This window comes from Mucor mucedo, assembly GCF_025094135.1.
Source record: "Mucor mucedo strain NRRL 3635 chromosome Unknown EV154scaffold_13, whole genome shotgun sequence".
NCBI lineage: Eukaryota > Fungi > Mucoromycota > Mucoromycetes > Mucorales > Mucoraceae > Mucor > Mucor mucedo.
In genome coordinates this window covers 167,710-181,934 of record NW_026252297.1, presented here as the reverse complement: position 1 = coordinate 181,934, position 14,225 = coordinate 167,710, and the positions used below count along the sequence as shown (strand labels likewise).

Genomic DNA, 14,225 nt, shown 5'->3' with positions numbered 1-14,225 from the left:
CAAACATCAACCTATATACTGCGAAGCGATCATTAACTGTCATCAACTAGTGTGGATCCAGCTACAATACATGTATTAGTGTAAGCAATAATGACAACCTTACAATCACTTACAAAAACGAGTACTGCCTGACATACAACTTCTAGATGTATTGATTGAGTAAATAGATGAACTTAAACCTCTTGATGAAACCGAGCCGTTGGATGAGATTGAGCTTGAGCTTGAACTACTACTTGATGAACTACAGCAACCCATATTTATTTATTTTATTTTATTTTAAAAAAAAGGTGGTCAGTATTTAACAAAGGGATCAATACCAAGATCCTAATAAAATTATATTTATATATGTTTCTGGACTTTTGTTCGCATAATTTCCTTATTGGAAACGAGATTGGATATAATCTGTCAATACCTTATTTATGCAGATAATGAGCTACATCACAATATGATGAGGTACTAATCTCACAAAAAAAAAAAAAAAAAAAATGCCGCAATAACAGGTGTAAATTAGAAACGACGCACTTTATCAATCCATAAAAAATATAGATATCACAATTAAAAGAGAATCCAAGACAACGATATTAGACTGTTTTATCAAAGCAGATAAATGTGCTTTTTTTTTGTCCATGCTGCGTCATACCTTTGATCCTACAACTTGCTTCGTCCTATCAACGTCACGGATGCTTGTTGTCTGTACAGGAGGGTGAGCTTGATGATATGTGTCTGATTCTGTTCAAAAATCTCCTTGTAGGAATTAGCGGTACAACTTGTTTTACAGACTTTGACGCAATTCACAACAGCGTCAGTTCATAAATAGGTTGTGACAAGCATAATCATACCCGCCACAAAGCTGACTGCACGTGTGTTATATCTCTCAGGATGTTCGGACCCAATCCTAATAGAGAAATATGCAAATAGTGTGCATCCATGGCGTCAAAACTGTTCTGTATATGGGTTAGTCTTGAAAACAATGTAAAGCTCCACTGACAATGATAATTTTTCCCTGTGTTTTCATGCTTTTCGACCCTTTGTTGTTACTACTGCAGCAGGCTGACTGCAATAAGTTGTAAATAAGCAATTTTGACACCTACTTTGTCTATAAACAACCATATTCTCATTTAGTTTGTGGTCGGTATTCACACTCGTAGGCGTTTTTGATAGTGTATATGGTTTACCATAATACAAGTTTAAAGCCTGAAAATTATAGCGAAGACAAGTGGACGTGATTTCATTTATATCTCGACGAAATTAATACGCAACTTTTCATTTATATATTAAAAAAATCATGTGTTTTTAAAAATCTTATCATGTTGTAGCATCTACCTGAAAAAAAAAAAAAAAATAGAATTCACTATTGACGGAACCCGGCTTTTTTTTTAATAAGTTGCTGTTAAAAAAAAGTGCATGAGCGGGTTTTGTTCTAATGACAAGCGAGAATTAGATTGCGTTCGGACGAAATACTTTATCCTACAGGAATAGTCGCGTACTAAAGACATTGAATGGTTTAAATATCAAACGTCCTGGAAATACATGCATGCAATCATGCTTTGCAATTTATTTATGCTTGTTTACAAAAAATGCTCGATAAAAATGCTGGTAATACAAGACAATAAACTTTATAGAGCGCACCTTGCAAATGACACAAAATTTTAAAATAAAATGAATCAATAATAGACCATTAAAAAGAAAGGAAATGGTTCAATACATCAGTTTTGATTGTCAACAATTATGGCTCATTTCAATTAAATGTACATACACGTAAACAATCAATCTTTATTGCATGCTCATTTAATCAATAGAACAATCCCACAGGCTATCAAAAATGACGGTATTATTATAAATTAAATTTCATAATAAGCCAAAATTCCATATATAATGCTAGTTTTACAATTTTTGTTTCATATATCACTCATCAAATCTCAATTAATAAAATGGGTTCCTGCTGTGGTGGTTCTTCAAGTGCTTCAAGCTGTGCCAGTGGTACTCCCAGCTTCTATTGTAAGTAAAATGTTCTTAAATTGGAAATATCATCCACTAAAAAAAAAAAAAAAATATGACTTTAGCTGGTAACACATTTGGGTAATATCCAAAAAACTTTTCTGATAAATACAAGAGCACATATACAATAGTAATTTGATTCTTGATTATAAATGTAATATGATTATACTTGGACTCATTGATAGCTAAAAAGTGGTCTTTTATAATAAATTTCTTTCTTTATTTAAATCATCCTACGCTGTTATAGTTTGTTTGGCTTTTTTATTCCCTTACACTACTGTACTAGATATACCGGCTCATGTATATTATATCATATTAAATTATTTATTTTGATTTACGAGACTCATAGTAAGACAAAAAGTCCCGCTTATCAGTCATACTCAAGTTGGTTTTTCTAAGTTTTGAAATATTTCCAACTGCGGCAATCAGTAAGTCACCAACTGGATCATCGCTTATAGAACCCGTAGCGGGCACTTGAGAATGAGGAGAGCACGGTGCCTCACCATTAGCAAGCGATTTCACAATTAAAGTGTTATGGAACTATGTACACGGATGAGTATCAAGATATGTATAATGCAATTATTATTAATACCTGAGAACATAATTTGAAAAAGTGAAATAATTGATTTCCAACAGTATACGTTGGAGACATACCAGCATATTCATATCTATACATGGTAATTAATCACACAGTCATCATTGAACACACAGAATACACTTACTTGAAAGCCATAACTTGAAATTGCCCATCTTTTTGATCCACCTTGTAATCTTTGAAAATAGGTGCAAATTTCAATAATGCACGTCCATTCGTAGTAGTACCCTTTAAAATATGTCAAAAAATAATTAAATAGACTTGCATAATCACGCCATACCTCTGCAAAAACCACAATAGGTCCCCATCCTCCTTTCTTTGCTTTCAACGACAACTCTTGAACGGTATACACTTGGTCATCGCTGGAGGGTGCTGATTCAGGAATTTTACCAGCCAATCGGATAGCTTCCCATAAACTAATGATTTTGATCTTTTCACTTTCCGTATAAATCTGAGTAAAAACAGGAACAAATCTATAAAAAAAAAAAGCAGATCAATATCAACCTGTTATATCGAGTCGTCTCCTATTATCCAACCAATGTCCTATTACCTTGATGCAAGATATACAACGTCGATATACGATGTCCAATTTGCAACAATGACATCGCCATTTTTAACTGAGCTGGATTCTACACGGCCTGAGCCACGACTGTTTCGAGGCGGGTATTAGATCGAATTATCACGTGTTAAAGTGTCACTTTTTGTTACCTTTTACGAATAGAAAGTGTTTCTGTCTTGATATGAAAGAAACCTGCTATAAAAAGTACCAGACGAAGAAGAATAGCAGAGAACACTCTTGTCCATAAACGTTTTAATGGAGCAATGGGTGTCTATTGAAAGATAAGTTTTCTAGGTGTCACACAATGTTTCAAAACAAACTTACAAGTAGTGCTCCAAAGACAGGTACGAATAAAAAGTACACAGCACTGACAATAGAAATCAAGGTAATTTTGACAATAGCTTGAATTGGTCCAACAACAATATGAATTACATTGGATAATGTAACTAAAATACTAGAATCGGTACGAGGTGGCTAAGGCAAATGTATGTGAGTATGTCAGTCTGTTTATCTTTCTATTCTGGATAGATTACCACAGGTGGCAAAAAGGGCTGAATGCCAGTACCGGCATCCTAATAGAAAAGAGACAGTTAGAACACGATTACTATTCTGGCTCGACGAGTAGCATTTACTCTCCATCTCGAATATTTCTCCATGCTGTATATAAAAAGAAAAAGACAAAGAGGCAAAAAAAATAAAATAATCATTTGGCACGCCCTTTTATTTAAAATCCAGATGAACCCAAGCAATTTTTCGAGAATCCAAGCAAATTTGGTCCAAGCAAATTCTTGCTCGACAATCATCCCATTTTTTGGAAATGTTTATGAAGTCATCTGTTAAACCCCTTTTATTCATATAAACGATGAAAATGTAAGAAGGCTTATAGCTACATAGGACAATAAATGAGCTAAATGTCCTTTTCTTACCTAAATCGTGGTCTTTGATTGTATCAATTTTTGTCATGCTGCTTTCTATCGAGTGTAATTCCCCAAAATCCCAAAAAAATTTTGTCATGCATTTTGTCATAAGAAATGATACAAATCAAGCACAATCCTAGATGATATGAGAAAATCAATCATCTTTCACAATGTAAATTCGATCATCTTGGAAACCGTTACTGTAACAAACTATAAGAAGATGGCATCCGTTTTACTGGCTTGACTCTTATTGATCACATCTTTGGCTATCAGTATTACAAGCTGCTTCCTGAAAACATATCATAACAATTGCCCTTTTTTTTTTTGCTCTAACTGTCATGGGGTTACATACAGCTTCCATCATTTTACTTGTTATTAGGTTCTACCAGGTTCACTCAAAACGTATGATTGGATCTGTAGCCTGAAAGTAAGTCATACATTCACTTCAAACCTTTTATATTAACTTGTTCAATTCTTATGTATGTGAACACAGTCGTTCTTTCCGGGTTAAAAGTTGGGAACTAGGCACGTTTCATTTCTTCAGAAATCTAATTAGAAGGAAGAGCGTATTTAGCGTCTTCTAGTTAAAAAATAAAATAAAAAAGACCACTTGGACAGGTTTTATTTATAAATTTCACAATCAAGATGGGGGGGGGGGGGTTTGATAACAAGGGCACTGCTACATTAATAATAACGGTCTGATACGCTGATTTCTCCATTACTTATTATAGTAATCAGTGAAAAGTCAGAGGACAGAGCGATTTTGACACGCTTGTGGCATTTAATGACAGCTTTTCGAATATCTTCATTCCCTCTGCTGCTTATCTGTTCATTCATCTGTTTCAAAGTGGTCTTAGTTACAGTCAAATCATCTATTTCCAGACAATAATATTCCCAATCTTTATCCACGAATTGTATTTCCATAAATGCAGTATTCTGGTTTTTACCGCACAACAATCGGGCACTTAATAGAACAAAATTTAACTGTTCAAATGCTGTCAAATCTGCTTCAAATGGCTCATTTGGCGAGTATCCGCTACAATCTAGCTTGCATATAAAGGCTTCTGTTGCAGGCATGTACATTCTCATTAGATCCAATAGTTCATTTGATGGCATCATGTTTCTAAGCTTTACAACCTTGATATTTTCTTGAATTGTACGCGATAAATCATTCCTCTCCGCAACAAGGTCATATTGTTTTTCAAAGTCAATGCCAATGAATATACCACGACTTGGTCTGTACATTGAACTATAATAAAACTGCTGAAGATGAGGGCAATTGTTCAATGCGTATCGTAAGAACTCTAACGGCAAATCCGGAGTTGTGTCGCCCACAATAAATGCCATATTATGAATGACTTCGGGTCCTATTTTTGAAATTAAACGATTGGGCATTACAAATTGAATAACACTCCTCGGCTGTTCGTCTGATTCCCCTTCAGCGATTGTTGTCGTGTGATAATAGTCCGATTGCTTCAAACCATAATCAATATACAAGCTTCCATCTGGAGCTAACTTGATAGACTTGTCTACACTTTGAAAATCATCATAGTGGACCTCACAGTATACTTCTTCATTTCTTCTCATTGCGTTGAGTAATGTATACATAATTGTGAGTTCGGATTCAGTACTGGTTGTTTGTCTATCGTAGTGCATATCAGGTGTCCATTTGATAGTGGCTGTTTTTACCTTGCTCAAACTGCGCAAAAAATCCACTGCATTATCAAGTCCAAATCTTTCCACCCAATCGAAAACATCTATATCATGAATGTCTAGTTTTATGACATCCATATACGAGGCAAGGTATTGCTTGAGGTAAGTGACATAATGCTCGGGAATGGTTGGGACCGATAACTTTAGTTCTTTGATGCTATTATTCAATCTCTTAGGGCTCAAGTCATCATCAAGAATTTTTTCTACAACTGAATCCGGAATATTGTACTCGCTATAGTATGATAGTGATACCAAATGAGGACAAGCATCCATGATGTCGAATGTGGTTAACTGTTCATCACACTCGTTATTGAATACTAAATGAGTCAAGCTGGTGAATTCATTTAACAAGGTGAGCATTCTGCCTTTGATAGATCCCATTTTAAATTCCCGGGTTTCGTATCCAACATTTAATTTTGTGATAGTTTTACGAAACTTATAGCAGACAGCATAATAAGTTTCAGAAGGTTCAATGGAGGGACCGGATAAAGACTCGCGACCAACCGGTGTAATTTTCATAATTCTTGGCAATATCTTATCAAAATCATCAGAATCAAGGATGTATTGCAGATATTTGTCGGAATTTCCACTGTCAACTAAATTCAGAACTAGTATGTTTGGCAGATATCTCAAAAGCATGAGCCATTCTTCTTTTGTGTACTCATTGTCAGTATCTTCTGATGAAAAGATACCCCTAAAGTTATTTTCAGCTTTATCCGAACAAACAACAAGTTCTTTTGTTGAAGTGCCGTGTTGAAAGTAACGATCGCGTTCAATGGGATCCAAATGTAGCTGTTTCTTTATTGGAGAAGCTCCACAGATTTTGATAGACAGGTCCTTGTAGAAAAATGACATTGCACTTTTTTTCCAGCTTTTACAAGCTAGAACACATTGAAAAACATCTTCTTTATCTAAATGGCTGTGTACAATATTCAGGATTTCAAACGGTAACTTCGACATGTTTGCCAAAAACTGAAATATAAAAAAACAAAAAAAGAACGCCCTGAAAGATATTATTTTCAAATTTTTTTTTCGACATTCTGTGTAACCTCCAAGGTATTTATTACATGCTGAAATTATATGGGTTCTAGTAAAATATAGACGGATACGTGAGTTAAAATACAGACGGATACGTGAGTTAAAATACAGACGGATACGTGAGTTAGGATATAGACGGATACGCGAGTTAAAATATAGACGGATACGTGAGTTAAAATGAGTGAGGGTAAAGTAATTCAAAATTAACTCCACCGTAAAATATACTGTTTTTTCCATTACAAATTTCTACACCCATTGAATATTCATAGGAAAGTCTAAATATGACACGCTTGTGGCACTTAATGACAGCTTTTCGAATACTTTTGTTTGCTTCGCCTATCTGTTTTTTCATTTGTTTCAAAGTGATCTTAGTTACAGTCAAATAAGGATCACCTATTTTCAAACAGTAATATCCACAATCTCCATCCGCGAATTGTAGTTCCAGAAATGCGGTATCTTGGTTTTCATCACACAACAATAGAACATTCAGTTGAACTGACTCCAAATAAATAAATGGTATCAAGTCTACTTCAAATATTTCAGTTGGCGGATCTTTCCAATCGTTCATGCCACATATAAGTTCTTCTATTGCAGGCAAGTGTTCATGCAAGAGACGCAATAGTTCTTTTGATGGGACCATGTTTCCAGTCTTAACGACCTTTATGTCTTTTTGTGTCGCAATTGATATTTTTTTCTTACTCTTTACGATGTTACCGCTCATTTTTGGCTCGACCTCAATACATATACTATGATAGTGCCTAGTAGATTTGTACAGAAACTGTTGAAGATTTGGACAGTTTACCAACGCGTATCGTAAGAGCTCCAGCGGCAAATATGGATCTGTGTTGCCAAGAATGACATCCATGCGAGAAATAACTTCCGGTCCAACCATAGAAGTGAAAAGATTGGGAGCTGAAAGTTGAATAGGACGAGTTGATGAATCTTGTTCAGATTCTTGATTATTTAATGGTAAATGGTAGTCAGACTCCCTCAAACCGTAATCAAAACACAAGTGGTCATCTGGAGTTAAACTAAACGACTTGCATGTACTGTCATATTGATTATAATTGGCTCCACAGTATATTCTTTTGTTTCTTCTCATTGCGTTAAGTAATGTAAAGAAAATTGTGGATTCGGATTCAGTACTGGTAGTTTGTCTCTTGTAGTACTTATTAGGTTTCCAACTGATACTAGCTGTTTTTACCTTGCTCAAAATGCGCAAAAAATCCACTGCATTACCAAGTCTAATTCTTTCAACCCAATCGAATACATCTGTTTTACAGATTTTCAGTGTCAATACATCCAAATGCGGCGCGACATAGTCTTTGAGGTAATCAACATAATACGTTGAAATAGTTGGGACCGTCAAATGCAATTCTTTAAAACCACTATTCAACCTCTTGCGGTTCATATCACCATCAAGAATATTCTTTACAATTACTTCTGGAATACTATACTCGCTTTCGTAGCGTAATGATACTAAATGAGGACAAGAATCCATGATATCAAATGTAGTCAACTGGTGATCACAGATATTGATGAACGTTAAATGAGTCAAGTTGTTGAAATGATTTAACAGCATAAGCACATCGCCGTTAATAGATCCCAAATTAAAAGTCGAGGATTTGTATTCAACTTTTAAAGTGGTAATGGTTGTACGATATTTGTAGCAGACGGCAAAGTAAATGCCATAAGAATCATCGGTGCCACTCATATAGTTTCGGCGATCACCCGGTATAATAACCCTAATTTTGTGCAATATTTTGTCGGGATCTGTACAGTTTAGGATGCTCTGCATATAGTTGCGGGCATTTGCACTGTCACGTAAATCCAGAACTTGAATGTTTGGTAAGTGTTCCAAAAGCAGGATCCATTCTTCCTTCGTATATTCACCGTCTGAACCCTCTATTGAGAAATGACTAGCATCAGAGTGAGATTTATACGTATCATCCCAATGAACAACAAGCTTTTTTGTGAAAGTACTGTATTGAAAGTAACGATCGCGTTCAGTGGGATCTAAACGCAGCAGTATCTCCGTGCGGGCAATTCCGAAGAGGTCGATATGCAGGTCCTTGTAAAAAATTGGCATTGCACTCTCTTTCCATCTTTTGCAAGTTAGAGCACATTGGAAAACATCTTCTTTACTTAAATGTTGGTACACAGCATTTAGAATTTCTGAAGGTAATTTCGACATGTTGGAGTAAAGATGATAAAAAAAAAAAAAAAAAAAAAGTTGGCGCCTGTTTTATTACAAGTTACACCGATTTCTGTAATGGGATCATGTAATCATCTATGTTTGCAAATTTGCCGTGCTCCTTTCAAGCTACATTACAGCCTGCTGGATAAATATGATGAATCAAATAGATCAACCCTTCTGTTTACTTTGGCATTTGACTTGATAGCTGTTAGATGTTGGTTAGTTTCAGTTCTCCTTCGTGATTGCTGTCTATAAAAAAGCTGTTGCAGCCGTAGTTACTGTTCGACTCTATGGTGTGTTTTGGCTGAATCTGTACAGACGCATTATATGATTGGCTCTGTTGTATACATGCACAAATGAGCTTGAGCTCCCTCGAGTTTTTGGGACATATAATACATGCAAAAACGTTTAGAAGCATAGGAATTATGCTTGATACTCTTTTTTTTTTTCCAAAAGAAAGATAACATTGAGCAAGAAAGATAGTATGAGGGGTGGGGTTTTGTTATCTATATGAAAAATGAACAAAAATTATTTTATGTTATTGCGCGACTTCATATTCACTTCAATAAATGTGAATACTTTGTATATTAGTGATGGAACCAATGATTTAATATAGGCTTCCAATAGCTCCCAAATCAGTAGCAGATCTAATTTTGAAAGACCCCTCAAGCTTCCCGAGCTTGTACTATTGTATGCGCTCTAAAACTTTTATAAGTTTATAGTAACTTGCCCGAATTTTTAAGTATGTAAACACAATCATTCTTTCAAGATAAAAGCTGGACACCAAGTGCGCTTCATTTCTTCAAAAAAAGTGTTTAGGAAGAGCAATAATTTACGTCTGTAGTTAGAAAAGTAATAAATGTTACTATGACAGGGTTTATTTGTCCTGTATGTATTGATAATTTTCATATTCAAGATGGTCATTTTTTTTGAAACCAAAGGGTACGATGATATGCCGCAGGTGGAAACACCAGTAAATCTATTCAAGAAATCGGTTATGTATTGAATTAGAAGGATTTTGGCCTAATCTGCTGATTTCTCCATTACTAATTTCTATGGTCCTAAAATAGTCAAGGGAAACTATGAATTTGACGTGTTTGTGACATTGGACGACACATTTTCGGATACATTCATTTTCTTTGCTAATCTGTTCTTTCGTCTGTTCCAAAGTGGTTTTTGTTATAGTCAAATCAGTTCCGTCTATTTCCAAACAGTAATATTCCCAATCTTTATCCACGAAATGTATCTCCATAAATGTAGTATTTTGTCTAATTTTGCCGCATAACATTCGAGCACTCAATTGAACTAAATTCAGCTGTTTGAATGCTGTCAAATCTGCTTCAAACGGCTCATTTGGTGAGTCTTCAAACCTCTCTTCAAACCTCTCTCTAAACCTATCTTCGCTACATATAAAAGCTTCTGTTGCAGGCATGTACATTCTCATCAGATCCAAAAGTTCATTTGATGGCATCATGTTTTTAAGCTTAACAACCTTAATATTTTTTTGTGTTGAATTGGATAAGCTTTTCCTCTCCCTGACAGCGTTCAACATCATTTTAAGGTCAGTGCCAATACATATACGACGATTTGGTCTGCTCCTTGACATATAAGAAAACTGTTGAAGGTGAGGGCAACTGTTCAATGCGTATCGTAAGAACTCCAACGGCAAATACGGATTTCTGTCAGCCATAATAACTTCCATATTGTGAATGATTTCGGGTCCTATTGTTGAAATTGAACGATTAGGCATTACAAATTGAATAATACGGTCTTGGTGTTCTTCTTCATCCGATTCTTCTTCAGATTCCGAGTCGGTCATTGGAAAATAATAATCTGATCGTTTCAAACCGTGAATAATATACAAGCTGTCATCTGGATCTAACTTAATAGACTTGTATACACTTCGAGAATCATCATAACGGGCTTTACAGTATACTTCCTTTCTTTTCATCGCGTTGACTAATGCATATACAATTGTGGGTTCGGATTCAGTACTGGTTGTTTGTCTATCGTAGTCCCAATCAGGTTCCCAACTGATACTAGCCGTTTTTACCTTGCTCAAACTGCGCAAAAAATCCACTGCATTATCAAGTCCAATTCTTTCCACCCAATCGAAAACATCTACATCATGAATATTTAGTTCTACGACATCCATATGCGTGGCAAGGTATTGCTTTATGTAATTGGCATAATGCTCGGGAATGGTTGGGACGGATAACTTTAGTTCTTTGACGCTACTATTCAACCTCTTAGGGCTCAAGTCATCATCAAAAGTTTTCTTTACAATTGAATCCGGAGTATAGTATTCGCTATGGTATGTTAGTGATACCAAATGAGGACAAGCATCCATGATGTCGAATGTGGTTAACCGTCTATCACACTCGTTATTGAATGTTAAATGAGTCAAGCTGGTAAAGTCATTCAACAAGGTAATTATTCTGCCTTTGATAGATCCCATTTTAAAATTCTGGGCTCTGTACTCAACATGTAATTTTGTGATAGTTCCATGAAACTTGTAACAGACAGCAAAATGAGATTCAATGAAGCCACGCGGCATAATTTCCATGATTTTGGTTAATATTTTTTCAGAATCATCCGAATCAAGGATGTATTGTAAATATTTGCTAGAAGTTTTGATGTCATGTAAATTCAGAACTTGTATGTTTGGCAGATATCCCAAAAGCATGAGCCACTCTTCCTTTGTATACTCATCGTCAATATCTTCTGATGAAAAGGTACCCATAAATTGATATCTTGCTTTCTCCGAATGAACAACAAGTTTTTTCGTTGAAGTGCCGTGTTGAAAGTAACGATCGCGTTCAATGGGATCCAATTGTAACAATTTCTTTGTTAAAGAAGCTCCATAGATTTCGATAGTCAGGTCCCTGTAGAAAAATGACAATGCACTTTCTTTCCAGCTTTTACAAGTTAGAGCACATTGAAAAACATCTCTTTTACTTAATTGGCTGTATACAATATTCAGGATTTCCGATGGAAACTTCGACATGTTTGCCAAAAACTGAAATTAAAAAAAAAAAAAAAAAAAAAAAAAGCCATCCATCTTTATTTTTTTTTCAACATCCTTTAATCGGATCGTGTAACCTCCAAGGTATTTATTACATGCAGAAATTGTATGAGTTCTGATAAAATATAGACGGATAAGCGAGTTAAAATAAGTGAGGGTAACTCTGCCGTAAAATATACTATTTTTTCCATCACAAATTTCTACACCCATTGACTAATCATAAAAAAGTCTAAATCTGACACGCTTGTGGCACTTGATGACAGCTTTTCGAATACTTCTGTTATTGCTCTGCCTATCTGTTTTTTTCATTTGGTTCAAAGTGATCTTAGTTACAGCCAAATCAGGATCACCTATTTTCAAACAGTAATATCCACAATCTCTATCCGCGAATTGTAGTTCCAGAAATGCGGTATTTTGGTCCTCATCACACAACAATAGAACATTTAGTTGAATTGACTTCAAATGAATAAATGGTATTAAATCTACTTCAAATAACATCTTGGAAATCGTCCATGCCACATATAAATTTTTCTGTTGCAGGCAAGTGTTTATGCAGGAGACGTAATAGTTCTTTTGGTGGGACCATGTTTCTAGTCCTGACGATCTTTATGTCTTTTTGTGTCGCAATTGATATTCTTTTCTTACCCTTTGCAATATCACTGCTCCTTTTTGGCTCGACTTCAATACATATACTTCGATTGTGATTATTAGTAGATTTGTACAGAAACCGTTGAAGGTTTGGACAGTTTATTTTATTTCTACAGCTGTATTTAAGGATCACCAAATGAGGTCAGGCAAGTTGTATTTCTAATCGTGTCAGATTACTAACATAGGCATTAACCAAAGTAAGACTTGTCGGGTTTTTAAGATGGCGTAATGACTCGCATAAAGTCGAACGATGCATTTGTGAATAGCTTAGAATACGATGGGTATATTCGAGAGTAGTCAATTTTTCCCGATACTTGTAGATCACTTTAAAAGCTTTATGAAAGGTAGCCGAGCAAAATGTTTGGACTTTATCTAAGCACTTGCGTGAACTTATATCGAGTATATACCGGAAGTAATAATGTTGGCAGTAGCTGTTATTATGATGTAATGCTTCCAGTTTTGGTAACATCCCTAAAAAAATATAAAATCGTCCTCTTCTAACCCAGATAATCAGATGTATCAATTGTCATTTTTACATGTTCTCTGTCAATCTTTAATTTTGTAGTCAAAAAGAAATATTTAAAGAAAGGGGCTTGCTCATCGGCATTCAATTTAAAAAGCTTCTTCATGCAATACACATTGTAGCCGTCTAATCTCAGGTCTTTATACAACTGTTTGAGTGCAGGCTCTTTCCAAGCTATACAGGCTAGGGCGCATTGTTATCGACTTTGTGAAACTTGTAGCACATGGTACCAGATTTCTGTGGGGAGATTAGGATTCATATTGCAGAATATTAAAAAACGTAGAGAGCAAATTTTGGCGGTAATAATGTGGCGTAGACCAACTTGTGCTTCAATACGAACTTGTAAATATTATGCTACATTATCCGAAAAGTTAAAGACATTCTTTCATTTGCAGCTGATGTCTTTAAATACAGGTAAAATAAATACCATGTCACACGAGAAAGCCCTCTCAAAGACTTTTGTAGAAGACTACCACTAACTAGCCAAACATTGACAATGATCGTCTCCACTGGTTAAGAATGAAAATATACCCTTCTTTCTTTGTTTCAGCCAAAATCATTTGGTGCTCTTTATTGCACCTGAAACAATATCATTTCATCATGATATCAGGTATATTAATACGTGACCTTTTATATTTGGATACAGGTAAAATACAAGTTATGCAGATGACAGGATACGTATGGGTACGTTTACAAGTATAGGGGACAGCATGTAATATTTAATAAAGACATGAGTTTATTTCTATTGAGACATAAAAAATCGCTGTAATAAAAATCTCTTTGCCTCCTATTTTAGTCTAATTTTTTGTTTACAATTCAAGAGAGAGAAAAACTTTTTGTATTAAATGGTATTGCCTACGTTTAAATCGTATTTTTTTTGGGGGTATAAAGCACTAGGCTTGGGTATACTTTATTTTTTTCTATATCTATATCTAAATGTCTATGTCTATGTCTATATCTAAAGCACCAGGCTTGAAGGTATTTACAGGTTTACAATTATATACAGTCTTTG

At 35.1% G+C, this 14,225-nt stretch overlaps 5 protein-coding genes across 5 annotated transcripts; all 5 read right to left on the bottom strand.

Moving 5' to 3' along the window:
- Positions 1–2,176: 2,176 nt before the first annotated feature.
- EV154DRAFT_496683 (uncharacterized protein) lies at positions 2,177–3,994 on the bottom strand. The gene is made up of 9 exons (XM_051600178.1): positions 3,785–3,994; positions 3,686–3,724; positions 3,477–3,626; positions 3,302–3,423; positions 3,144–3,242; positions 2,874–3,066; positions 2,721–2,821; positions 2,591–2,666; positions 2,177–2,538 (listed from the first exon to the last, which is right to left on the bottom strand). Exons 1-9 carry the CDS (start codon positions 3,953–3,955, stop codon positions 2,323–2,325), a joined length of 1,167 nt encoding a protein of 388 aa, XP_051461418.1. The 5' UTR covers positions 3,956–3,994; the 3' UTR covers positions 2,177–2,322.
- Positions 3,995–4,681: 687 nt separating this feature from the next.
- On the bottom strand, positions 4,682–6,817 carry EV154DRAFT_599526 (uncharacterized protein). The gene has a single exon (XM_051607118.1). The coding sequence runs from the start codon at positions 6,740–6,742 to the stop codon at positions 4,754–4,756; it is 1,989 nt and encodes a 662-aa protein (XP_051461417.1). The 5' UTR covers positions 6,743–6,817; the 3' UTR covers positions 4,682–4,753.
- Positions 6,818–6,824: 7 nt separating this feature from the next.
- EV154DRAFT_496676 (uncharacterized protein) lies at positions 6,825–7,946 on the bottom strand. Its single transcript, XM_051600177.1, is given in 3 exon segments — positions 6,825–6,871; positions 6,958–6,959; positions 6,970–7,946. 1 exon segment carries the CDS (start codon positions 7,920–7,922, stop codon positions 6,993–6,995), a length of 930 nt encoding a protein of 309 aa, XP_051461416.1. The 5' UTR covers positions 7,923–7,946; the 3' UTR covers positions 6,825–6,871; positions 6,958–6,959; positions 6,970–6,992.
- A 1,555-nt stretch (positions 7,947–9,501) lies between these two features.
- On the bottom strand, positions 9,502–12,063 carry EV154DRAFT_496673 (uncharacterized protein). The gene is made up of 2 exons (XM_051600176.1): positions 9,997–12,063; positions 9,502–9,523 (listed from the first exon to the last, which is right to left on the bottom strand). The coding sequence occupies exon 1, from the start codon at positions 12,022–12,024 to the stop codon at positions 9,997–9,999; it is 2,028 nt and encodes a 675-aa protein (XP_051461415.1). The 5' UTR covers positions 12,025–12,063; the 3' UTR covers positions 9,502–9,523.
- A 769-nt stretch (positions 12,064–12,832) lies between these two features.
- EV154DRAFT_477775 (uncharacterized protein) lies at positions 12,833–13,319 on the bottom strand (the record flags this gene model as incomplete). Its single annotated transcript, XM_051598130.1, has 2 exons — positions 12,833–13,161; positions 13,193–13,319. 2 exons carry the CDS (start codon positions 13,317–13,319, stop codon positions 12,833–12,835), a joined length of 456 nt encoding a protein of 151 aa, XP_051461414.1.
- Positions 13,320–14,225: the final 906 nt, after the last annotated feature.

What these genes read in the sequence shown, in the direction of transcription:
- EV154DRAFT_599526 (XM_051607118.1), bottom strand. Translation starts at nt 6,742, where the DNA reads ATGTCGAAGTTACCGTTTGAAATCCTGAATATTGTACACAGCCATTTA.
- EV154DRAFT_496676 (XM_051600177.1), bottom strand. Translation starts at nt 7,922, where the DNA reads ATGAGAAGAAACAAAAGAATATACTGTGGAGCCAATTATAATCAATAT.
- EV154DRAFT_496683 (XM_051600178.1), bottom strand. Translation starts at nt 3,955, where the DNA reads ATGATTGTCGAGCAAGAATTTGCTTGGACCAAATTTGCTTGGATTCTC. An exon ending in CTGTCTTTGGAGCACTACTT is followed by an intron (nt 3,424 to 3,476) that starts GTAAGTTTGTTT and finishes ATCTTTCAATAG; the next exon opens with ACACCCATTGCTCCATTAAA. An exon ending in TTTTCAAATTATGTTCTCAG is followed by an intron (nt 2,539 to 2,590) that starts GTATTAATAATA and finishes CCGTGTACATAG; the next exon opens with TTCCATAACACTTTAATTGT.
- EV154DRAFT_496673 (XM_051600176.1), bottom strand. Translation starts at nt 12,024, where the DNA reads ATGTCGAAGTTTCCATCGGAAATCCTGAATATTGTATACAGCCAATTA.